This window comes from Cibotium barometz, chromosome 18, assembly GCF_041138505.1.
Source record: "Cibotium barometz isolate CiBa-2024 chromosome 18, ASM4113850v1, whole genome shotgun sequence".
NCBI lineage: Eukaryota > Viridiplantae > Streptophyta > Polypodiopsida > Cyatheales > Cibotiaceae > Cibotium > Cibotium barometz.
The window spans coordinates 24094685-24121143 of record NC_141063.1 but is presented as its reverse complement, the minus strand read 5'-3'; the positions used below and the strand labels follow the sequence as shown (position 1 = coordinate 24121143).

At 45.7% G+C, this 26459-nt stretch overlaps 2 protein-coding genes across 2 annotated transcripts in view; one reads left to right on the top strand and one right to left on the bottom strand.

Annotated features, from left to right (window-relative positions):
• LOC147629097 (SNARE-interacting protein KEULE-like) overlaps window positions 1-26459 on the bottom strand; it is a 71161-nt gene that overhangs the window by 2027 nt on the left and 42675 nt on the right. The window contains exons 10-16 of the mRNA XM_086812344.1: window positions 18456-18653; window positions 18272-18355; window positions 18069-18164; window positions 17900-17976; window positions 11034-11130; window positions 372-497; window positions 152-247 (exon numbers count right to left, since the gene is read on the bottom strand). Of these exons, the coding sequence (XP_086668470.1) occupies window positions 152-247; window positions 372-497; window positions 11034-11130; window positions 17900-17976; window positions 18069-18164; window positions 18272-18355; window positions 18456-18653 (774 nt within the window). The remainder of the gene's footprint in view (window positions 1-151; window positions 248-371; window positions 498-11033; window positions 11131-17899; window positions 17977-18068; window positions 18165-18271; window positions 18356-18455; window positions 18654-26459) is intronic.
• LOC147629098 (uncharacterized) lies at window positions 20516-23334 on the top strand. The gene is made up of 4 exons (XM_086812483.1): window positions 20516-20588; window positions 20668-22110; window positions 22206-22521; window positions 22652-23334. The coding sequence occupies exons 2-4, from the start codon at window positions 20696-20698 to the stop codon at window positions 23075-23077; spliced, it is 2157 nt and encodes a 718-aa protein (XP_086668609.1). The 5' UTR covers window positions 20516-20588; window positions 20668-20695; the 3' UTR covers window positions 23078-23334.

The following is a 26459-nucleotide window of genomic DNA, read 5'->3' as shown; positions in this document are numbered from 1 at the left end:
GGGCTACGTGCCATAGTTTTCAGCATGAAAGCAATACAAAAGTGTGTACATTATGTAGAGCTTAATCAATTGATACTATGAACAAAACCTCAGAGCTCCATAAGATATGTTGCAGGGAAATTTGAAAAGCACAATATTCAGAAAAGCTAACCTTCATCCATTGAAGTCTTTTTGCTGCATCAAGTTTTTCCGGATGAGAAGCAGCATATATCATGAGCAAGCGCAATTTGTTCTCTTTAGTTAGATTCTGCATAGAGCTTGTAATCAATTATATAAAGCACATGTATGTGCACTAAGTTCTTGACTGCTTTTCTAAAAATCAATCCTTGACTCGCCAGAGAATGTTAGGTGCTCCGTTTCAGTCAATGCACCTGATTTGTTGTCAGTATGTTGATAAGATCCTTGCTGGTAGCATCTCCAAACACTAACTCTTGCTCCAAGGTGCCGATATCACGCAAGCTATACTCTGCAATCTTGGCATTCAACTTTGTTGCTATCTGCAGAAGTGATTTATAAAGGATAAGCCCCACTGGAGTGCAGTAGGAACATATTGTACCATTATCAACCTGGTCAACATCATCTTAAGCTTGCAAGAGCCTTGCATCTTAGTTTTTCAACTTCTGTCACTGCCTCATACACACAACTCTGAATTGCAGAGAAATGTTTACATCAATTAAAGAAAGCCAGGGAGCTCATTCACATGTTTTTTCTTGATTTGCATCACATCATGACAGAAACCTCCCATGTGCTAGATAACCAGTGTCATAAGGTAACAAATAACCCGATTATAAGAGGTCAGTATAACTGAGTCACATTAAATTCAAAACTGCAAATGCCCGTCCTGAGGTTTGCAAGAACAGACAAAACTTGAATGGAAATCCTACAGGGAACTCACAAAGCTTCAGGTAGAGGAAAGGAAAGTGGAAATGTTTCCATGCAAGAAGTAAGACACAAGGATAAATACAGTCTTTAGGGAAGGTCATCTTCATAATGGAGAGGGGGAATATATAGCCAATATCTCCAGTAGGGACACTGCATGATACTGCCTCTCATTTAATCATCACCAATAGGGCCTCCTGGACTACAGCCCAGCGGTAGCACCCATGCCTCCCAATGCGGGGGTACTGGGTTCGAATCTACCCTAGTGGCATCTAAATTAAGTACCTGCACTTGCATTTTTTTTAAGGGAGACATTACACTGATTGATGTCTAATATAATGACCTACAAGGAGCAGAGAATCTAACGAAGAAGAGGGCTGCATACAGGATGATTGTGCACATGTGATTGTGTGGGTTGGGTGGAGAAGGAAAGCTAAAAGAGGCGTGAATGATAAAAAGGGGAAAAACCGAGTTTTTTTCAAAGCATAAGTGAGCTTTTTTTGGGTGCAAAAGCAGGAGGGGACTCAAACCTAAAGCAAGGGTGATTTTTTTTCCCCGACTAGCCTTAGGCCCAAGATCCTCCCATAGTTAACATTTTTTTACTGAGGAAGCACCTTGTGGGGTTTTGAACCCAATACCTCCTAGTCCTAGGCAAACACCTTCACCACTTGGGCTATCACCTCATTGGCACAACGGTGCTTTTTTAAACTCAATATTCCTATAAACTTAGTGTCATCCTTCTTGTTACGCCATCTCCAAGCTGTTGGTTTCCGAAAGCTGCAAACTCGGTCTCAACCCTCTAAAAGCTTTTCTCGTAACCTTTCACTTCCATAACCCATCCCCTTTCTGTCACTACTTTTCTCCAAGTTAGCATGGATGTTTCGTGTGCACTGGAGATATATGAAGTCAATGGACAATAATTCCGTGAAGTCATCCAACAGTAATGACATGGAGTCGGTTGGCAATGACGACTTTGAGCAAGTGAAGCCACTGAGATGGCTAGGATTTTACCTGCTACTAGAAGGCTCGAAGACAAACAAAACCACGTTATCCCCTGAGGATGGTGTCGGACCCAAGGTTGAGGGGTGCTCCATGCCTTCACCAACCGATGATTGTGGGGTTGTCAAGTGGTGTCAAATGGTTATTGCTAAGTGCGATTCAAGTCTCAATTCGCACAGATTGGTGAGTCCAGGAATGGATGCAATTGTCTTGACTTCAAAGGCCCTAAAGTCTTTGATGCTTATTTGCAAGTACTTTTTTGTACAACCCCTAATTAATAATCTTTAATTTTGTGAGGTCTTTGCTGAACTATGATAAATCTAATTTGTTGCATGCTCTTACTCTTCCACATGAGTGGATAATTCTTTTCAAAATGGTAAAAAGAGCGTACCAAGTTTAACCACGAACCCTTCATGTTATGTGGGAGCCACTACGTGCAAGTGGCAAGTAGTCTTGTCGGAAATTCTCATAACCAAGCACAAGGTGCCGAGTTTGGCAATCTTGTGGTGATGGTCATAATCCAAGATGCCTAGGGCCAAGGTTTCTAGATGGCCTATAGAGACAGCCAGTAGAGCCGACTACAGAAGCCAAGGAGAAGGATTGGAGTGTGAAAATGGTGGTATCTTTTATCCTCGACTTTGCATGGATTAGATTGACCCTCCAACTGACCTACAATTCAACCTTAGTGTTCAAAGAGAAATTGGATTTCTTCAAGGCTAGGTTAGGTGGTAGGAAGGAAAATCGATCATTCAACCTATGATCATGCTTAACGGGGGGTTTTATGTGGTGTGTGTGGAGTGCTCTAGTGGTTGAGACCCCAAAGTGTATTCCCATATGGGATCTCCTGAGGCTTCACAGGTTTCTTCTCTGGGACACATTGTGCTTTGGCATAGTTAACCTCTCGTAGCTATGAGGAGAAGTGCTAGTCTGTCAGTGAACAAGATAAGGGACTTTAATGGTTGTCAGAGCACTGGCATCCCACTCATAGGGTGACAAGTTTTATGATTCATCACACTCTCGTGATGACCAAATGATATTGATGCATCCAATAGCCTCTGAACTATACATGAGATGGGGAAGAAGTTTGGAACTTCTCGGTCTTAGACTCAATGTCAAGACCAGTTGACAGTTCGACCATTTGATTCTCCAACATGGCGGTGTTCCACAGTTATTTCGATTCCAGGACTTTGGAGTTATGTGGATTTTCCACATGTTTGATGGGGTGTAAACCATAGACATGTTAGGGGTGGAATATGTTATAATGATTCTCCTTCAAGATCTCTATTAATGGGATTGTGTAAGATGGTCACTTTAAGTTCATTCCAATTTAGTGGAGTGAAAAGTAGCTGGAAGCCGTATGTTGTCTTCAAGGCTGTTCGAGGACATGCGACATACGTAGAAGTTGATGGAGAGTTTTATGCTTGCCATAGAGTAGACGTGAGTATCTACTGGTCAAGTGTGAAAACACAATCTCCGTTCAATCTTGGATGAGGATTAGACAGGAAAGATCATGTGGTTAGTATATTGCAATGGAAGTACATGGCACTAGGAAATATTAAGCTAGTGTTATTAGCGTGATATACCTGGTGTTGCCTATTTTCTTGATCAGGAGGCCCTTATAGCCAATGCTCATGTTCAAATGATACATGAGAATACCCCTTACTCTAGGCTTGAGGTTTGCATACATTTTATGACTATTTTGTCATATGTCGTTTTCAATTATTGGGTTTATTGTTTTCATGTATATTAATGAATACTATTGTCTCATAGACCCTTAAGCTTTAATAAAATTCACTTTTCTTTCTTGCCTACCTCTTTACATGCCACCGTGTGTACATTCACAAACTACTGTTGTCCCATGGTTGAAGACACAAGTAGTATAAATGCTCTCTCTGTGAACAAAGAGGGACTCTAATTTCGAAAGAAATTTTGGCAAAGGAGAAATGTTAGCTTTCAAGTGTCGCACTCTATGGAAAAAGATCTAAGTGACAGTCTCACAAATCCCTGATTTCTTAGGACATGTGGTACATGTCTAACTTGGGTATGTATATGCATCATATGGGTGGAGCCCAGATACAGTCCAATGACATAATAGAATGGCCTAGGCATGCTTATAGATCATATGGGTAGTGTCCAGATGGAGTCCAAAGGCATAGAAGAATATTCTGGACTTCAGGCAATGCCCGTATGGATATCAAGTCTCAAGCACGTGGTGCACTATATGAACGCTAGGCCATATAAATGGTGGATATTGGGTCTTGTACGCGTGGTGTACTAAGAAGGCTTGGTGCCTGTATGGACTCCGGCCATGTACACACGATGTACTCTGATGGTAGGCACGATATTCATGGTATACAAGAGAGCTGATGGATGATTCTACAAGTTCACATGTGCATTATGCATACATGTTGCTTTGGCCTTTCTTTTTCTTTGAGTGATTGTTTTGTCAGAATGCACAGCCGAAATGAAGACAACTGCTGTAGAGTGCAAGACACAGATGAAAGAGAGAGAGAGAGAGAGAAGTTGTGTAACTCTGCTATATACACCAAAGAAAATCCCAGAATCTACAACGTGGAGTGTGGGGGCAAGGGGGGCATTTTATATGTCCCCAGGCTGCTGGTCAACCAGCCTTAAACAGGTCGACAGCAGCAAAAGCTCACGACCAGCAGCAAAACCCTGGTCGACAAGTGCATGCAGTCGGCCAGGTCTGCTAAAGACCAGTTGGGTAGCAACACACAGTCGACCAGCAAAAGAAGGCAACCGATAGCCCTCTACACATCAAGAAAAATGGGAAAAATACATGGAAGTGAGGAAAAATGGGGAAACACCAAAAACAAGTGGGCACACCCACAACAAAGGCCCTGGTATAGTGTACAGACAAGAGATTACTGCTAACACCCCCTCTCAGCTCCTGGATGTGGAACCAACCCCAGTGAGCTGGAGTGCTGTCGGAGCATAGCCTGAGGCAAAGACTTCATGAAGAGGTCCGCCACATTGTCCTCCGTCGAACAATTAAGAAGCAAGATGTCACCAGCCAAGATCTTCTCACAAACAAAGTGATATTGTATCTCTATGTGCTTGGTCCGGGCATGGAAGACCGGGTTCCGAGCAATAGCGATACAACTCTAGTTATCGCACTAGATGATTATGGGCTCCTTATGTGGAAACCCAATCTCGCCAAGCAACCTCCGCAACCACACAACCTCGCAAGCTGCAGCACAAGCATCCCGATATTCTGCCTCTATAGACGACAAGGCAATAGTCGGCTACATCTTGCTGCCCCATGCAACAGCTCTTGAGCTGAGGGTAAAACTGTAGCCTGATGTAGATCTCCTCGTGTCTGGATCTCCTCCCCAATCTGAGTCACTCCAACCTTGGAGTGGAACTCGGTCCTTCATTTCACCTCCAGTGTCGTAGAAGAGTCCAAGATCCTTTGTACCCTGCAGATACCGCAAGATCCGCAATCCTGCATCCCAATGAGACTTCAACGGCGCCTGCATAAACGAGCTCAACAACCCCACAAGAAAGCTCAAGTCCAATCTGGTGTTAAGCAATCAGATCAATGAACCAACCAACTTCCGGTACAAAGAGGCATCAACTAGCTCACAAGGATCATTCACTGTAAGCTTCGTGTTCGGGTCCATCGGTGACGTGATAGGCTTGCAGTTCTCCATCCCAAAGGCCTCAAGCAACTCATGGACATACCACTGCTAAGAGATAAAGAACCCCCTTTGAGTCTGCCAAGTCTCCAATCCCAAGAAGAAGAGAAGTAAGCCTAAATCGGTCATCTCAAACTCCTTTGACAAGGCAGCCTTCATCACTGCAATGTGCTCCACATGACTGCCAGTGAGAATGTGGTCATCCACATAAAGGATGATCAACGTGAGCATGCCGCGTTCCCGAAAGAGATATAAGTTAGGATCTGAAACTAATCTCTGAAATCCAATCCGTAGAAAGCAGGAATCAATCTTCTGATTCCAAGCCCTGGGAGCCTACTTAAGACCACACAAGGCCTTCCGCAACTTGTAAACCATTCCTTTTGATCTTGGAACCTCAAAGCCTGGAGGCTGTTCAACATACACCTCTTGCAGGTCACCATTAAGGAACGCGGATTTTTAATCCATCTGATATACGGGCCACCGTTGAGAAGAAGCAAGGGCAAGAACGGTCTGAATTGTGGTCATCCGAGCTATCAGTGCAAAGGTATCTTCATAGTCGATGCCAGGCCGCTGAGCATAACCCTTAGCCGTAAGTCTAGGTTTATGTTTGCCCACCGACCCATCTGACGTATACTTGGTCTTAAAGAGCCACTTGACACAAATGACAGACTGTTTTGACGGACTCAGAACCAACTCCCAAGTTTTATTCTTATCTATGGCATCCAGTTTCACCTACATGGCTTTCCTCCAAGTATCCTATGCAAGGGCTTCCTTTACAGAAGTGGACTCTTTGTCCCGCATGATACTAGACATCAAAGCATAGTTAAGTAAGAGCTCCGCTGAATGACTTTTGTCACGAACTCTATGCAATCTTTGAGGTCCGTCCTCTGTGGTCCATTTGGAGGGAAGCTCCGTAACACCTGACTCCCGAAGGGTGTCCAACAACCACCTGGTTACTTGAACAGAACGCAGAGCCTCTTACTACTGCGGGGGCTCATCTCCAACCGCACGCTCAACCTCCTCAACTGACTGAGGATGTCCACCTGGAACAATCGACTGGGAATCATCATCAGACTCATCTGGGTCTCCAAGAAGTGGTGGCTCATCAACAGTAGAAGCTAGAACATGCTCATCAAAAACCACATCTCTGCTGATGACAACCTTATTCCTCTCCGGATCATACAACCCGTATGTCTTGGAAAGAGAGTTATATTCCACAAAAAACAAGCTTTTGGGACTTTGAGTCAAGCTTCTCCCTTTGCTTCTTTGGAATGTGAACATATGTATCACTCCCAAACACTCGGAAATGGGAGACATCTGGTTTCCTGCCAAAATACGCCTCAAAGGGAGTCATGTTCGGTACTGAAGTCGTCGGAGAACGGTTGAGAATATGGACAGCCTTAGCCATAGCCTCTCCCCAAAGTGAACGAGGAAGATCACAATGCTCCAACATTGTCCTCGCCACGTCCACCACAGTCTTGTTCTTACGCTCAACTACTCCATTCTCTAAAGGCGAATCTATATTGGCCAACTACCACTTGATGCCATGTTCCGCACAAAACCGCAGAACTGCATTGGAAGAAAACTCTTCTTCTTTGTCAGCCCTAAGAGTCTTCATCTGCAAGCTAGACTCTTTCTCCACCATCACATGCCACTCCTTGAACCGAGCAAAAGCTTACTCCTTCTAGGAAGAAAAAAAACACAAGTGAATCTGCTGCAATCATCAACAAGCAGCATAAAATACAAAGAACCTCCCAAGGATGGCGTCTGCATAGGTCCACACAAGTCAGTGTGTACCAACTCCAAAGGTTTTGAAGCCCGCCTCGAAGCCTGCTTCGGAAGAGATTCCCTGTGTTGCTTACCACGTATGCAAGAACTACAACGTCCCTACTTGCCGCCAACATCCGGCAAGCCAACCACCATTTGGTCCCAGAAAGCTTGCCGTAACGCATCCACATTCAAGTGACCAAACCGAAAGTGCCACAAGCCACCAATCTGAGAGCCTATAAGAGAGGAAAGTGCAGAGAGAGTTTGTATATACCGTTCTCCACTCCGCCTTCCCAAACAACCTGGCCAGTCTCTCGGTCCTGTAGAGCAACAGAATGCTCCTCAAACTCCACCCGGAAGCCAATCTTGCAAACCTCATGCCTTCACAATAGATGAAAACCAAGTGCGGGGACGTAAAGAACACGAGAGGAATGCTTCCCCCCTCTGCCATCGGGAATGATCTCCATCCGGCCCTCACTGTGAATTGGTATGGTGGAATTGTCGCCAATGAAAATGTGACTTGATTGCCGTTTCAGATCCTATAAGAAATCACGGAAAGGAGTCATATGCCTCGAAGCACCACTGCCTCCTCGCTCGAAGAAGATGAAGCATCGGTGTCCAAAATCTCCCAAGTGCACAAAGGCTGGAGTCTTTGTAGCTGAAGCTGAAGAATCAGCACTCTTCCTGTTATTCCGCTTGGGACACTTCCTCCAATAGTGGCCTTTCTCGCCACAATCGTTACAGGTCCGCTCGGCCTTCAGCTTCTCACGGTCTGAATCGAGCTTCTTCTCAGAAGACTTCTCCGACGAAGACTTCCTTTGCCCTTGTTGTTGTTATTACGGCCTTTCGACCGCTAGCCAGTCGAGGCCTCAGAACCTCCACCCTATGGAGAGTTCGTGAATCGCTCTTCCTAGTCCAAGACCATTGGCACAAGCTCCTTCCACGTGATGGTGTTGAGCCTGCCACTGGTGATCAAAGAGGAGTAAAATGTTGAGTACTGAGAGGGCAAATGAAACAACAACGTGATGGCCATATCCTCTGACGATATCTCTTTCCCTACCTGGAAAACCTCCTACTGAAGAGCCTACAACTTGTTGATGTGCTCCCGCATCGTCGATGACTTTGCAGGATTCATCACTTGCATCTGAACTTCCAAGGAGATCCTCTTCATGGGTGATACCGTGTTGTACAGAGAAGCCAAATGCTGCCAAATCCCTCTGGCTAGCGTCATATGCTTTATGTGATTGATCACCTGTGGTGTGCAATTTAGGAAGATGAAAGAACTGACACGGGCATCGACATGATCCATAACTGTGCCTGAGCCTCCCGTTCCTTCCGTATAGAGGGTAACTCCCCCTCTTCCAGCTCCGGCCGTGGAACCCCAACAACAATGATATGCCGTAGTTGTTCCCGTCCAACTGTCAGTCCACCGGGAATGTGGGGAGTGTTAGGATCTCCGCGTGCTTCTCAGCCATCTCAAGCAAGTCTGCCATCTCAAGGGCTCACAAGGTCTTGGGAAGGGAGGGCGGGTGGGAAAAAAAAAGAAGAGGATATAAATAATTTGCAAGGTGGCTGTCCAATGGTGATGTCAGCCTTCTACCCGATCTCCAAGTCCCGTACAGTCCAAACAATCTCCAATCAACACCTCAATCAGCAAACCCTCGTTGTCCCACTGTCTCCAAGCTTCAAGCCACCTAGGGCTTGGATACCATGTCAGAATGCACAGCGGAAATGAAGACAACTGCTGTGGAGAGCAAGACACAGATGAGAGTGAGTGAGAGAGAGAGAGAGAGAGAGAGAGAGAGAGAAGCTGTGAGAGAGAGAGAGAGAGAGAGAGAGAGGGAAGCTATGTAACTCTGCTATATACACCAAAGAAAATCCCGGAATCTACAATGTGGAGTGTGGGGGCACGGGGGCCATTTTATATGGCCCCAGGCTGCTGGTCGGCCAGCCTTAAACAGGCCGACAGCAGCAAAAGCTCACGACCAGCAAAACCCTGGTAGGCCAAGTGCATGCAGTCGGCCAGGCCTGCTGAAGACCAGTCGGGTAGCAACACACAGTTGGCCAGCAAAAGAAGGCAGCCGACAGCCCTCCACACATCAGGAAAAATGGGAAAAATACATGGAAGCAAGGAAAAATGGGGAACGCCAAAAACGGGCGGGCACACCCACAACAGAGGCACTGGTATAGTGTACAGACAGGAGATGACTGCTAACATGTTTTTCTGCCTAGACAATGCAAGTAATTAAGTAGTACTGTCCAGCCTGTATACATGTATTTTATAGGTTTTGCAAGTAATTAAGTAGTACTGTCCAGCCTGTATACAGCTCGATCAGTCCAATTCGGCATGTTTCCTGTGGGCCTGCAGGAGGCCTTGGAACTGTATGGCCAGGTCAGAACAGCCACCTGCCACGTATTTCCAGCCCAAAACACCTATAAACCAGAATTTCCTGTCCTGTAAGGAAGTTGACCAGCCCTGTCAACTGCCTGGATGCAATCAACCTAGTCCTAGTAGGCTACAGTAGCAGTCGACTAGCCTTGGTGCTGCTCTGGAACAAGTGGGCTTGCCAAGATGCACCTCCAAGAGCAAGCGACTCGCTCTGTAGTGTCCCACAAGCTAGCTTCCAAATTAGAATTAGGGTTTCCGAGTTAGGAAACTCATTTTTGGGCTCTCCTCTTCCAAATTGCGTTGTCCAGGTGGCCATCATGCAGATAGGCGCCCTCCTCCAATCATCCACGCTTTTTTTAAAAAATTCTGGTCCCAACTGAGTGAACATGTTATAAATTGTCCAGCCTCTTTTAAATGAAGTGTGGATCTCTGCAGATAGGTGCCCTCCTCCAATTGTCCATGCTTTTTCTTTAAAAAATCTGGTCCCAACTGAGTGAATATGTTATAAATTGTCCGGCCTCTTTTAAATGAAGTGTGGACCTGTGAACCATAAACCTTAGTAATGAATTACCATAAGTTGTAAATTAAGTTTTGTGGGCAGTTCATGATTTTTTGGGAGTGTTCTAGATAATCTAGGAGCAGTAGGTGTTGCTAGAGATTCTCCAGGAGTAGTCGGCTAGGCGTGTTTACCGGCTGAAAAGCAAGGCACAAGCAGACCTTGTGGACATGCATGCAGTGTGGCAGGAAGCTACTTGCTTGTGAGTGTCTTTGGTCTGGTGACTGGTGGTCACTTATTTTGTTTTCAAGTCAGATGCAGGCCAGTGGTGAATCCCCAGACGCCCGTGATCTTGTACTTGGAAGCAGACTCCTTTTGGTAATCTGACCTAAAGGAAGGGGAGGGCAGGGGGGTTCAGCCTATCTTTGGCCCCTAGTGTGTACTGAGTGAATTCTCTTTGTGGTTTGTGTTTATGTCATGTTAGGTGCAGGCCAGTGGTGAATCCCCAGACACCCGTGATCTTGTACTTGGAAGCAGACTCCTTTTGGTAATCTGACCTAAAGGAAGGGCAGGGGAGGGGGGTTCAGCCTATCTTCGGCCCCTACTGTGTACTAAGCAAATTCTCTTTGTGGTTTGTGTTTATGTCATGTTAGGTGCTCATAATCTTGTTTATGGTTCACTTGATTCTGAGAAATATGCCTCCCCGTTAGAGACAGCATCAGCACGCGTGGAGTTGTCAGCTCTACCACAAAATATGCCCCTATGCACTAAGTGACACCCGCTCTACCTGCAATTGCATTTACATAAAACCAATAAATATTGAAGCGGCAAACTGAGCTCTTACATCAATGTGCAGGCTCAGCTTTTCAATTTGATCACGATACTGAGGTAATGCTTGAACCATCTTCTGCATGTCACGAGTTGAAAGTTCCTGCCCATCCCTACATTAGACAGCAGTGTTATACAATGTGAGAAAACTGCTCAAAGAAGAGAGACAGAGGCAAACCTCCAAGTGATAATGTTACATATAATCGGAAATATGCTACCAAAGTAGCGTAAAAACATGATACTTGCATACCGCATAATAGACAACCTATACCCCGTTCTTGGACACAAGCGATACGCAGATGTCTAGTTAGAGCAGATTTTTGGCGGACTACTGGTTCAGCTTTTTGACCGGCCAACACTTTTGACGATAAGTGTGTGATCCTCCACACAGTTAAGTTGGCCTAGAGCCGCACCTTTTCTGCCTGCCCTATAGCAAGCATGGACTGGTCCACAGGATGTTGTCCATGAGCATGATTCTATGCACAGCCATCTGATGATATCTAGATCATAAACTTTGTCACTACATTCAATCGATGGCTCAAGAGGGTGGTGCCGCAACACTCACTGATGATGAGAATAACCTTTTCCATCTTCTTCCAACTCAGCAGCCCATTGAGAAACATACTACAGGTTCTTTGAATGCTCAAGTAGCAACATAACGATGGCCTACATACAGGACAACATGGTGCATGCCACTCACCTCCACCTCCACCCCAACAAAGACTGCCATTGCTTACCCAACATAGAATGTCATTGCTTACCCTTGAACTACAGGTGAAACCACAAAAATGCCAAGCAAGGGACAATGGATCCTAGTTCAAGATGGAACAAAAAAGCCAATAATAATTTGCACCTCTATGCACCCGAGTGCCATTCAAAACCTTTCAAATTTAGGTCTGAGCTGAGGCTGATTATCTGTTGTAAATTAAACATGATTGAGACCTATACTTTGCAGAAGGTGCCAACTCCTTACCCTTGATTGCACAAAGTGAGTTCCTACTTTTTGCAGTATCCGCTATGGCCTGGTTACATAGAATGCCCCCACATTCAGCAATGCTGACTTGACTTTAGCCAGAACAGGGCCATGATGTATATTCCTTGGAGAAGCTAAACAGTTCCCAAGTCCACACAATCAACCATCATTGCTGCATTAGTGATGAGTAAATTATTGATGTAGAATGGCTGCTCCATCTGTTGGAAATAAGTGCACACTAGGTGTACTATTTCTCTAGTCTAGTTTCAGTTCAGTCTTTGTGTCTTGAGTCTAGTGCCATGTGGCACCTCTACATTTATCCCATAAGTGAGTCTACTCAATCTTGTACTTCTCACCTATAAATTGTAGGTGTCACATCAATGAATGTATCAATCTTGTGTCTTGTCTACACTCATCTCAAGGTAACTCTTTGTCTTTCATTTGTTCTTGTTTCATTTCTAGTTTTGCTCTTGCTTTCATATTTTCTACATGGTATCAGAGCAGGCTGCTCCTGCCCTGTATTGCCCGCCATAGCTTCAGGCCACCATCTCCCTAGCTGCGCTCAACTTGTAGGACCAGCCTATTCACATTCTGCACAGGCTGCGCCGGCCTGAACCTTCTGTCCGCCAGTTTTTTTGCTGTCCGCCAGTTTTTTTGCTGCGTACTCCTCTCGTTTTCGTGAAGCTGCTACTGCTCTCTCGCTTGGAGCTGCTGCTGCCCGCCGTACTGTTGCAGCTCTCCTTTGGCTGCCTTCTTCATCGACTCAAGGGTGCGCATCATCTCAAGGCAGCTGCAGATCGACTTTCCTCCTAACGAGCTATTTGCTGCATTCAGTTCTGCCATCGCTTCCTCTTGAAGAATCTACAAGGTACTGTGCATTGTCTCTTTCACTTTGCTGGTCAGTCCTTTTCTTATCCTCATATCTGCAAACTGCTAGTTCCTCATGCTTCGATGGGCTGTCAAATGCTATGGCCTTGACAAGTGGTGAGAGAGCCGGCTTCTAAAAACAGTTTGGATCTCTTCTTTCATTCATTTCTGCAATTTTGTAAGGGAATAGACACTGCCCTTGCATTTTAGCAAGAGGTAAGACCTTCCCACATGGCCTCTTCTACTCATTCTCTCATGTCTATCGACAAATTCAATGGGTCCAACTTTCATACTTGGCAAATCAAAATCAAGTGCCATCTTATGAAAGAAAGTCTTTGGGACGTTGTTCACCATGCTGCTCCCGAAGATTCCGACATTGAGCAAGTTATCACTTATGCTCCCACTGCCAAGAATGACAAAGCCTATGCTATCATCTTGCTCGGTCTTGGAGATGATTACATTCATCACATCTCCGACATACAGTCTGCTTCTCGAGCATGGATCACTTTGGATACCCTTTTTGGACCCCGCTCTAAAAATTCTAAGATTGCACTTATGATCTCATTCTTTGATCTATATATGTAGGAGGGAGCTACTATAGCCTCTCATGTCAATTATTTTCGCAATCTTATGGTTCAGCTTGCATCAGTGAAGTCTCCCATCTCCGAAGATATTGCTATTGCTGTGCTTCTCAAAAGCTTACCTGACACCTATGCTACTCTTGTCACTACCTTCAAGTATCACAATAATCCTACTCTTGAAGGTATCATCAATGCTCTCCAAGAAGAGGAAAGAACAAAACAACAAAAGGTAACTGACACTGCATTTTTAGCAAAGAAAGGAGGTTCTAAGGTAAGAAAGCCTTGCATCCATTGTGGAAAAACTAATCATATGGAGAAGGACTGCTTCAAGGCGGCTTTGAGCCAGGATGGATCAGAGGGGTGGCAGCTCTGTATTCCACAGCTCGCAGCCAGGTGCTGATTGCAGGAGGACGGGGGCCGAGTTTTGAGCTGACCAGATCAGTCCGTCAAGGGTGTCCTCTCGCCCCTTTCCTTTTTCTCTTCTTTGCGGAGGCTATGAGTATGTATTTGACGGCAGAAGAGGTTCGTTTGCGAGGACTGCAGCTCCCAGACCGGGGGAGGACCTGCTTGATGCTGAGTTTGCAGACGACACGGGCTTATTTTTGCATGGCCATGAGGCCAATCTTATTCGGGCTGAGCAATCGCTCCAGGTTTTTAGTGCAGCTTCGGGAGCACTGATCAATTGGCGCAAGACAGTGGCCTTTTGGATCAGTAGCGCTCCCACTCCGGCATGGAGTCCGGACCCCGGTTTTAGATGGATTCCTCCAGGCACAGCAGTGCGGTATTTGGGATGCCAGATTGGCCTAGATTTGTCACCTGAGCAGCAGATTGCCCCGCTTCTTCTGAGCATTCGGAAGAAGCTATTGTATTGGAGTACAGCTCGACTATCCTTGGCTGGGAGGGTGGTGGTGGCAAATCAGGTGTTATTAGCGACCATGTGGTACATTACGTCGTGCTGGATTTTCTCGAGCTCTTGCATCAGCCAGGTACAGAGGCTGATCGGGAACTTTCTGTGGTCCGGGAGGGACGGTCAGCCAGCTCGGGCAAAGGTTGCATGGGCAGTTATTACACTTCCGCTGGCTCAGGGCGGTTTGGGCATTATAGATCCAGTCGATCAGAGTAGAGCCTTATTGGGGAAGCTTATTGTTCGGGGGTTGCTTCCAGGCGCTGAGCCTTGGAAAGAGCTCCTCTTGCAACGACTGCAGGCTCGGGCGCCCCCAGCAGGGGGTACTTGGGCACCAGAGATTCGATGGATCTTCATAGAGATGAGGAGGACAGGCCTCAGTAGAGGATGGGAGGACAGATTTGCTTTGAGTATCCTGAGAGCTTGGGAGCTGCTGAGACCGGGGCTCTCTCAGCGGCCTCCTTCTTGTGTTGAGGAGCGGGCCAGACAGCCGCTCATCTGGAGCCCAGCGGTTCGCACAGAGCAGGGTCATATGCTGGGTTCTCGGCCTCGTCTAGCCTGGGGACCTTTAGCGGCAGGCCCAGCTCGTAGTTTTGGAGACTGGCAGGCTTTCTGCAGTCTACCAGAGGAGATCCAGGTGGAGAGGCTGAGTCACTTCAGAGGGGGGTTGATTATGAGGGATGATATACAGGAGGCACTCACAGAGGAGTGGTTCACGCCTCTCGAGCCAGTGGCCCCACGGTGGATGGGAGCCTTTACACAGTTGGAGATCCTGATTGCTGTCAGAGCTAGCACTGAGGATGGCAGATGCCTCTACTATGAGATTCAGGATGAGGGCAGACTCCAGAGAGTGGAGGTGGAGTCGCCTTTGGCTGCAGAGTGCACCTTTCAGAGGATTCGGGTAGTGGCCGCCGCTTCTCGGAAGTGGCATATTGACCCCGACCCTGCTGATGTGCTCCCGGATTGGCGCATATGGGCATATGCAGCGCGCCCCTTGGCCCGGCTACAGTGGGACCCCGGGGAGTACGAGTGGCATGATCCTTATGCATCCCTTGAGGCCACAGAGATCACCTTTTTCCAGTATACTGTTCGGCTGGGGCGGCATATTTTGACGGCGAGGAGGACGGTTTCTCGAGCGGCAGCGGGGCATTGGTGACTCCAGGGACTCTCACAGGAGTTCCTGGAGGATTTCTGGGCTCGGCTCTGGGCTAGTCGGCAGGCCCGCAGGATCTCGGCTTTTCAGTGGGGCTGGTCGCCCACAGGGGCTCAGCAGTTGGCACTTGGCTTGTTTACAGCCGTCTTCCGACGGCCTGCGTCCGATGCGGCCACCCTATGGAGACACAGAGACATTGCCTTTGGGACTGCCCTCAGGCACAGCAGATTTGGCTGCGGATGCTGCGTATTCTGGCCCCCCTCTCTCCAGAGGGTATGTTTACGTGGGGTGCCGCTGCTTGGTCGACTTCGTCAGGGCCTGCTATGGGCTATGAGATGGATCAGGGCAGTCAGGCCATCAGATTTATTAGGGGCCAGCCTCGCCTGGTTCCGGCACCGGATTTCTCGTCCGCCAGCTGGACACAAGAGAGGGATTTACGATGGGAGCTCCTCAGCAGCCTCACCATCTGGTTCACCTAGAGGGCCCGGTGCTTTACGGCCTTTGAGGGGAGATTGGAGCCACCAGCAGAGACTGTACGGGGGATTTGGCAGGAGTTGATACACACCCTGCGAGGACAGTACGACCGCATCCGGGGAGACTCGGATGAGGCGATCTTACGGCGCCAGGCCTTTCACACCACTTGGCGTTGTGGCCCTTTCTACACCTTACACACGGGATCCCCCCGTTGGCACTACAGGCCACCTGTTTGGCTCTTCCCCCCCCCCCCTATTGTATGATTTAGCCGCTCAGTTCTTTGTACTGATGCTTGTATTTTGCAGCACCCAAGGAGAGTCTCCCGGGCTGCCATGATGTATTCGCTGCTCTATCTCTCTTAGGAGCAGGAGAGATCTTTTGTAGCCCTTCGGGCGTTTTTATATAACTAATGTAAGGATCTTTTCTCGGAAAAAAAAAAGGACTGCTTCAAGGCTCATCCATGCACCATTTGTGGCCGTGATAATCACCGGGAGAAGGACTGCTACTCTAAAACCTCTACATCAGCCCCTACATCTACCTCAGCCCATGTTGCTGCAGCATCTACATCAGCAGATCTTGCTGTTCATTCCTCACATGATGAGGAATGGGCTTTCTGATTACTTCACCTTTCTTGTCTACCACTTTGACCACCGATGATGTAGGTCAAGGGGTTCTAGTGTCTTACTCATTATGCTTTTTGACCTCTCTCTTGTCCCTACCCAAGAGACAGAGATTGCCCTTGAGGAGGGGATGTCTTCAAGGTCCATCTGTTTGTCTACAGTCAGTCTTCTGTCTATCTAGTCTTGTCTGTCTGTCTATCTGTTGTCTGTCTATCTGTCTATCAATCTGACTGTGTCTTGTTTTAGATCCATCTTGTCCCTATCCTTGTGGACCCATATGAGGATATCACTTGAGGAGGGGTGTCTCAGGATCTTTTGTCTCTCATGTCTTGTCTCTCAGTCTATCAGTCTTTATGTCTGTCTTCTAGTCTTGTCCATCTTGTCTTCTAGCTTGTCTCTCAATCCTTGTCTAGTCTCTCTGTCTTGGTCTTATCTTTTGTCATGTTATAGTCTTGTCTTTTTGTCTTCCTCCTAGTGTCCACTTAAGGAGGGTGTTGGAAATAAGTGCACACTAGGTGTACTATTTCTCTAGTCTAGTTTCAGTTCAGTCTTTGTGTCTTGAGTCTAGTGCCATGTGGCACCTCTACATTTATCCCATAAGTGAGTCTACTCAATCTTGTACTTCTTACCTATAAATTGTAGGTGTCACATCAATGAATGTATCAATCTTGTGTCTTGTCTACACTCATCTCAAGGTAACTCTTTGTCTTTCATTTGTTCTTGTTTCATTTCTAGTTTTGCTCTTGCTTTCATATTTTCTACACCATCCACAACATTTCCTCATTCTCCTTACTCTGTAATAAAAAGACTATGGTTGTAGTTAAGATCTAGAGACTAGATCATAGATAAAGTGATGATCACCATAAGTGAGGACTGGGACTGGGGGTGGTATAAAACAGTGCAGGCTTGTGGAAGGGCGAGAAGGAATGCTCCGTTCTGGCCATGCCTGTGTCACTAAAATAGGGGACCCCATGACCACACTTCATGTGGCCTTTGCAATGACTTAGGGACGCTTCAGGCAGCTGAGGTGGCAAAGAAGCATTCACGGTCCACGGAAAAAGTGTCCTTCAGACTTGTTCTTCACACAGTCCAAGCCCATGCTTGCTCATCACAGTTCCAGCTTCTGTCCAGCATGGACAGCTCAGACATACGTGGACGCACCAAAATTTTTACTCTTACTGGGCCTAGAAGGATTCAAACCATAGACTTGCACCACCACATTGTTGTGATATTACAAACTCAAAAATTCTTTAATTTCAAAGCTGTCCGAACTTTGTGAAGAAAGGCCTTCAGATAAAGAGGCTCCGTACTTGGAACCAAGTCGTATTTGAGCAGCCTTGTTCTTTTCCTTCAAATTTATCATCTTCTCATCAAGCTTCTTGTTAACCTGAAAATCCACACATTGCAAATTGAGTTCAAGCACAAAGAAAGGCACACTTCGATCTTGATATCTAGAGTTTGATGAGCTTCATTCCTTACTGCAGCAATATGGAGATGGCGTAACTCAACCCAGACAGGATCGTGCTCTTCAAGGAGAACCTCTTTTCGATCTGGCCTGCCAGCACTTGTTGTAATCTGTACATGCACAGTCAAAATCCCAAGTGTAAGAGTGAAGCCTAGAGAACAACTAAGTTCCAAAGCTGTAAATAGCGCATAATGAATGGATGTTCAAATTTAAATACCTCATACACATACTTATTGCCTTCCATATTCAGCAGATCATGGCACATGGCATCATAAGTCCACTCATGTATGACAGGGGCAATCTGCCAATCAGACAAACAATTATGCCATTCATTTACAATGCATATTTCAACTTAACCCATATGCATTTGCAAGTACAGCTCAAATTTGTAGGTCACTCACAGGGTCAATGGAGCGGTCAACAATCAAAAGCTCACAACTTTCTACCGCTGGAAAATCTGACAAGGAATTTTTGTATCTTTGAAGGCGATCCCAAAGAGCTGCTGCCAGCTTGGTTGGTACAAGATCCCGAAATGTCGTTGCAGTAGATGCATCTGCAGCTGCTGATCTTGCAGCCCGATACCTAACCACCGGAAACTCCTAAATTGATTTCAATGAACATTTCAACTGGTCAGAAGCAAACAGATTTAATTGGCACCAGTTGTCTTAGCAAACAAATGATGAACTGAAACTTTAAAAAACCAAAAAATATATATATATATATCCTGCTCACTGTGTCACGTCGCTTCTACTTCTGTGCAAGCCCTATCTGTCTAAAGTGCATGGGAATAATGGGGAGCACATAGCAACGGAAGGCTTCAGAGAATACACTTGCACAAACAGAAACCCAATTCTAGTAATACTGTATTTCACTAACTAGAAGCAAACAGCTTTATGTACAAGCCTGTGAGCAATTTCCCTGTCCTCATAAACGGTAAGCATCTACCTTTGTCGTGTAAACATATCATTATGATATGGCATTGGTGCCAAGCATGGTTGTAACTTGTTGGGCGTTTCATGCAACACATTTCATAAATTTTGAAACGTATTATTTGGAAGGGTATAGATATGAAAAAAAAAAACCCAAAAAAATTTGGCCCTTTAGACAACCCTGTGGAAGTATGAAACATACACAAAATGCATCATTTTGTACTCTAAAACACGTTACAACCTCAAACTTAAACAATGAACACCCAAGTTTGAAGTGTTGTAGACTATAGTGCCAATGTTCACGATCCATCCATGGTTCAAACTTCAAAAATGACAAGTCACAATAATATTGAAGTCAACAACTATCAACACATACATAAGTGCTCTTAAAGAGCCAAAATAGAAATTACATATCTCCCAAAAAAAAAATGTCAAATGTCAAGACTCTGCATCATCCTCAACATCATCCACCTCCGTATCTCTCAGTAGACAAGGTGGTGCATGGATTCAATGGCTCAACAATTTTAACCATAAACTCATGCAAGAGTCCGGACTCCGAATGTGCTGCCCTTCATGTCAATAATGCAAAGAACACTAAAAATGGGCTGAATTGCCTTCACGAGACCTTCAGCCTCCGCTAACAAAGTTTTCGTCACAACCATGGGCACAAATATAGCTGTTTTTTGCTGCTCACGATCATCCTATGGTGCCCACTCCTGTAAGACAATAATACAACGTAGTCCTAGGCGAACTCTCATAAGCCTCTCACTGAAAATGCAAACCAACTCTTAGAATACTTAAGCAACTCAAGATCAATTTTGGCCACCGAGCTCTTTGTAACAAACTTTACCATGCTACAAGACGTGTTTTGATCCCCCCAGTCCAACCAAATCTTCAATCAACAAATCTAGGCTATGGACCGCTCAAGGAGTCCAAACGATCTCTGAAAAACTCGATTTCTAGCATCCTGCCCTACATCATAATGTTTGGCCCAATCTCTATTATGTTGAGATTACATGGTGCTTGAGAGAGAGAGAGAGAGAGAGAGAGAGAGAGAGAGAGAGAGAGAGCAATGGAGAGAGATGACACAACACAATGATGAATGAATTACGATAATACTTCCACCATGTACATTGCTTTTATAGGCATCAAGCCTCATCTTTTGACCTAGGGGGTTGTTCACACCCATAGTTGCAAAAAAACGCGTTTCAAACTTTAGGCTACTCGTTTGAAACGTGCAAACGTTTCAAACGTTTGAAACGCGTTTTTTTGCTGGGCCAGTTTTTTTTTATGATAGAAAACGTACGATGCAGTATCTCCTGGCATTTCAGTTTTGAAAGTGACGCTTGAAAGAGACGTTTCCAGCCTTTGAAGTCTTCCAGGTTTGCTTGCACCCCTACCTACGCACCAGTCCTTCTCCCCCGGCCCCTACGCACCGTAGGTAACAGGTTTGTACTAACCCTAAATCCTGATTTTTTCTGATTTTGGACCAAATTTCAGATTTGAAATTTGGGCATTTTTTGCCAGGTTGCCTACATTGGTGCATGCACACCTTGCCTACGCACCAAGCCTACTCCTCCGGCCCCTACGCACCCTGCTTCTCAGGTTTTTAATAACCCTAAATGCTGATTTTTTCTGATTTTGGACCAAATTTCAGATTTGAAATTTGGGCATTTCTTGCCAGGTTGCCCAAATTTCTTCATTCATTCATCATGCCTCGGGCTAAGGATGCCATGTGGAACCACGTAACTCCTGTGAGCAGATATGGGGGTTCAGGCACAGAAAGGTGGAAATGCAATTTTTGTGCCAAAGTGTCAGGTGGGTCTATTATTAGGGTAAAGGCCCATTTTACAGGAGTAAGAGGGGAAGGCATTGGCCCTTGCAGTCAAGTACCAAGAGAGGTTGTAGCGTCTCTTCAGCAATGGAAGAGAGAACATGAAGCAGCAAAGGGAATTCAGCCTATTGATGATGATGTACAGGATACAGATTCTGTAGGTGATGTGTCCAAAAGAGCTAGGACAGAGGATGATTTGCAGAGTCAAGCAGGTGGGTCTAGCTCCATTCCTGTAGCCCACAGATCTTCATTGCCCACCGTGCCTTCTCTAAAGAGGGCAGGCATTAAAGCAGGCATACAAAAGCAAGCTGTCAAGGAGGCCACACGTGAATTGACAAAGTTGTTTATACAATGCGCTTTGTCATTTCACGTCGTGCGTACTCCTCGTTGGAAGAAGGCCATTAAAGCTATCAGCCGCATTGGGTATGAGTGGGAGGGTCCATCTTATGAGTCCCTTCGCAAAACCCACTTAAGGAAGGAGAAGAAGGCAGTGGAGCTTGAGATGGAGCCTTTGAAGGCAACCTGGCAGAAATATGGATGCACATTGCTTTGTGATGGCTGGACAGACATGAGAAAGAGAAATGTATATAACATTTTGGTGTCCTGTTGTAAGGGCACAATGTTTTTGCGTGCCATTGATGCCTCGGTTCCAGGTACAGTTGTTACTGGAGCATTCATATGGAGACATTTGCGTGAGGCAGTGCTAGAGATTGGCCCAGAGAACATAGTGCAGGTAGTTACAGATAATGGGTCAAATTGTGTATCTATGGGCAGGATGTTAGAGGATGAGTTTCCAAAGATAGTGTGGACTCCATGTGCATCACACAGCTTGGACCTCTTGATAGAGGATGTGGCCAAAATTGGGTGGATTGCCGACCTCTTTAGTACTTCTCGGAGCATGGTGAAGTTTGTCACCAAGAGGCCAAAGGTTTTAGCTATGTTTCGTGCACACAGTGATTTGGAGTTGTTGAAGCCCTCAAACACCAGGTTTGCTTACATGCTCATTGTGGTTGAGAGGCTTGTGCGGGTCCGTACAGGTTTACTCCGCACTGTTGTCTCTCAGGAGTGGATGGCATGGGATGATAGAGAGCATCCCAAGGCAGTAGCATTTGTGCGCGCGGTAATGCGAGACACTTGGTGGGCTGAGGCCCTTGCACTTGTCACGGCCACTCAGCCTATATATAGTGTGCTTCGCATTACGGACATGGAGGGCAGCACCCTTGGACTCTTATATGAGTTCATGGACCGCATTGGAGAGGCCCTAGATCGATGCACTATACTATCAGCTGAGAGGTATGTATCATTGTATGTCATTGTTGTTCTTTTAGTTGCCAGTGGCCACATTATACATTGATATTAATTCCATGCTTCCAAGTGTCGTTGAACAGGATCCAGGACATCAGGGAGGTGTGGAACCGTAGATGGGATTGGTTTCATAGGCCAATCCATGCGGTTGCCCATATACTACACCCACTATGGCGGAATGAGGAGCAGTTCAACAATGAGGAGCTAGAAGAGGGATGGCAGTCTTACATCCAGACCTGGACTGGAGGTGATGTTCAGCTCCTCAGGAAGTTAGAGGATGAGCTCCTAGTATTTCGGAATGGGAGTCATGCCTTTGGGAGAGCCACTGCAGTTTTGAGAGAGACTCAGCTTCAGCCAGTCTCTTGGTGGGAGAAATATGGCATCGGTACTCCAGTTCTGGTAAGTGCCCACTGACAAGTTACAACTTACATGTAATAAGTTTGCACTTTGAAGTAACAACTTAGTACTTACAACTTATATAAGTTGTTTCTTCTTATTATTTATAAAGTTTTCTGTTATCTTTTGACAGAAACGCCTTGCATTACGAGTCCTCTCACAGGATTGCAGCTCTGGTCCATGTGAGAGAAACTGGAGCACATGGGCCCTCTTCCATACAAAGAAGAGGAACAAATTGTCCACTGCTCAATTAGAACGGTTGGTGTATTGTCATTGCAACCTCCGTTTAATTGAGCAGCAAGGCAATCCCATTGAGCCGCGCCAAGTGAATGTCGACAAGATCGACATAGAGAAAGTGAAGGACGTACCAGAGATCCCTGCTGAGGAGCGCGACATCTATGCCATGCTATACGAGGAGATGATGGCACCAGCTACTATGACACGATCACGGGCACCGACATCAGCAGATCATGCATCTACGAGTGCTGAGGCTGAGGCTGAGGCTTCATCTTCTTACGACACAGACTCACATTCCTCAGAGGAGGATGATGCTGAGTAGTTACTAGTTACTACTAGTGACTCTTGACTCTTGACACTTGAGTCTAGAGTTGAGAGTCCAGACTCCAGACATTGGAGACCATTTGTTTTTTCAGAGTTTTTGTATTTGGTCTTTCGGTACAGACATCTGTATTTCAGATTTCAGATTTATCATTTGACACTATTCACTAGTGCTTAGTATGTTGCTTAGTATGTTGTAAGTTGTAACTTGTAACTTCAAACTGGTTATGCTATTAATAATTATATGGGTTTTTGCCATCTATGATCTAATTCCTGATTCCTGAAGACTGCCATGTATCATGTATGATGTATCATGATTCATGTTACATGTATGATCATTGTATGATGTAAATTGTAATCATGTATGATGTATTAAGAATCAGGATTCAGTATGAAATTTGAATCATGGATTCATCATTCATGATGTATCATGATTCATGTATATGAAAGTTGAATGTAGATTTTAGCATTAAACTGTACCAAACATAAATTTATGGACACCCCCCTAAAAAAAACCTGGAAAAAACACCTGAAAAAAAATTTGAAAAAAACTTTTAAAAAACTTTTGGAAATTTGTTTGAAACGTTTTTGAAACGTTTCAAACACGTTTCAAAAACGCGTTTCAAAAAACGTGTGGCAACTATGTTCACACCCTAAGGGGGTGTTCACACCAATGGACACACTACTAGACTCCAATATACACAACATGCCCCCCTTCAGAGTGATGGAGTTAATGTCTCGATAGCCTTCAATAGTCCCTATAATCCAACACTAGCAAAGAAACAAGGCATGTTCCCCACTTCAAACTTAAGAGGCAAAGTACGCATGGCTCAAAGGCCAGTGAGCGTGGCTCCAAAGGCTCAACAAGCATGGCTCAGAGGCTTAACAAGCATGGTCTTTGTGAAAGACTCAGAGGTCAGGTCCTACCTCGGGAGACACAAACAGCTTACATTAGCATACCAAAGCAAACCCCCCTTGTTCTAAGCAAGGTAAAGAGGGAATGACAGAGCATTACAAAAAGACGCAAAATATTCACATTTTGGGGAACATCTCGGGCAAAGAACCCTACTACAAAGTATTCAGATTTTGAGAGACATCTCGGCAAGAGAACCCTTGACTCAAATAAAAAAGGACTAGAAGTTGAGAAAGAAGAGTCTCCCCTCAATGCCGATGAAGATCCTTTTGCGTCGTCATGTCCAAGACAATGTGACTTGAAGCTCATGCATATTTTTCAAGGAAGATATTGTCACCATTTGGCTACCCAACTAGTCCAACCATGCTTTCTCATCATGTGTATACAACGGACAAGCATCCATGGCTGTTATCCAAGGAGATTGATGCCACTCATGTGATACTATGGATTTGGCTTTCCATTGGGACTTGTGCCTATGTGTACATGCCCGGAAATGCCTGGAGGATTGGTGTTTCATTGGGTCTGGTACCTCGTGTACTTGCCTGGAACACGTCTATTTTGGTATAGTCTCATGAACCAGGATTGTCCACACCAACGTTGCATTGCATAGCATCATTATGTGCTTGCTTGCAAATTGAATTTGCATGCTATTTTCATGCTTGCTTGACCAATGTGTAGTTTCGGGTAAGAGGACACCCACCCGTGAACCATGCATGTGAAACTGTCTGTTGACATGGTTATGTGGCATGTGACAGATCGTAAGTATTGGTCAAACCTAACCTTAGGAACTAGCATTAATTTATAAGTGAGTGTGTGCATGCTTTATTAAGTTTTGGACGACCAAAACTCACTTATAAATTATGACCAACCTTGTCTTCACACACGCTGATGTCCCGAGAAGCTTCATGATTGTGCTTGCAATACTCATGGTTGAATTACTCTGGACACAATGGTGGCCAAGGCATAGGACCCGAGAGAATGGATGAACATCTCCATAATATTTTAACTCAAACTGAGATGATCACTAAGCACATGTACAAGTTGTATCAACCTTTGCAGATGATGACGTGGATTGATAAAAATCACAAAACTTGAGAAAAGCAGAGATCTAGAAAAAAAAATGCAAAGGCTTTGTTGGTATAGCATAGGGGTTGAAGGTAAGGCTAGTGTAGAGCGCAGGAGCATGGGCTAATGGGCAACAGCATCAGTCTGAAATGTCGCGCATGAAAGAACACCCACGGCGGTGACCTTGGGCGGAGGTGGCTAAGCAAGTGCTAGCGAAGGCAACTGGCTGAGCAAGGTCCACCTGCTCGGCAACAGGCTTTACTTGATGCTGTTGGCAATGCAGAAGCGAGGAGCTCGGCGGCAGTACATGCTACTGACCTAGGGCTAGCTGCTTCAAGCCCAACGGAGCGTGTAGTGACAAATTCAGCCATGTGTACAAGAAATATAGATAGAGAGAGAGAGAATGGGAGAGAGAGAAATGGAAATAGGGATACCACAGAGAACACCACGTTGAGCGGGGAACAAGCCCCACCCCCTTTTCAAGAATTTATTTCAGGCACAATCCACGAGCTTTTCCATGCCAAGCTTTTCCAAGCCAGGACCATGATGTCGGCTGAGCTCACCACAAGGATGACCCACAACAGTCTAACACCGGGCTAGTACCAAGATATGAATCAATTCTTTGTTGCTCACGAAAATCTCCCAAAGTACTCAGGGACGATATATTGAGAAAGATGCACGGCCCGAGTTTCTTTCTCCAAAAGAGAAGACGAGGAGGCGGTTTTTTAAAGGGAATTTCCCTCCAAAGAAGGCAACTAACAAGTGGTGCTGCTGGTGGTGGCAAACGGCAGAAGACGGGCGGCGACGGTGGAGCAAACGATGGCGAAATTCTCACGAACAGGCAACGGAAAAGGGCTCTGGGCGACGGCGACGGCGACGAAGGGCAGCTTTGGGCAGCAGAAGCAGCTGAGCCACTAGCAAAAGCGGCTTTGGGGCGACGACGGTTCAGCCAGCAGAGATGGCACTGCAGGGGCGGCGCTCAATGGAATCAACTCTGCAGAGGCGGCAGACTGCAGTGGATGAGCTGCAGGGCGGAGTTGAGGCTAAGGGTGGAGAAGAAGATGACAAGGTTCTTGCTCTCCCCAAGGTGGTTCTCCACGAGTTCTTCTTCTATGCCTCTCCACGAGGGTACAAGCTTCTTGTACACTAGATTGGAGCTCCTGCTTTTTGCCTTGCCTTGCTTTTGCTTTGCCTCTTTACTTTTGTTTTATTTTCTTGCTTTTGCTTTTTCTTTATTAAATATCATTAATAATAGCCAAAGTTCTTGATTTGTTATTTTACAACATTAGGGCCATGCTTTTTGGCCCTGGAGATGCGTTTTGAAAAAGCAACTTTTAGCTTTTTGATCCAATTTGATGTCCTCTTTCCAAGCCCTCAGCTTTTGGTCAACATAGTTTGACTTTTT

Coding starts and splice junctions, on each gene's coding strand:
- LOC147629098 (XM_086812483.1), top strand. CDS start 20,696: ATGCCTCGGGCTAAGGATGCCATGTGGAACCACGTAACTCCTGTGAGC. Junction 22,111..22,205: donor ACTATACTATCAGCTGAGAG/GTATGTATCATT, acceptor GTCGTTGAACAG/GATCCAGGACATCAGGGAGG. Junction 22,522..22,651: donor GCATCGGTACTCCAGTTCTG/GTAAGTGCCCAC, acceptor ATCTTTTGACAG/AAACGCCTTGCATTACGAGT.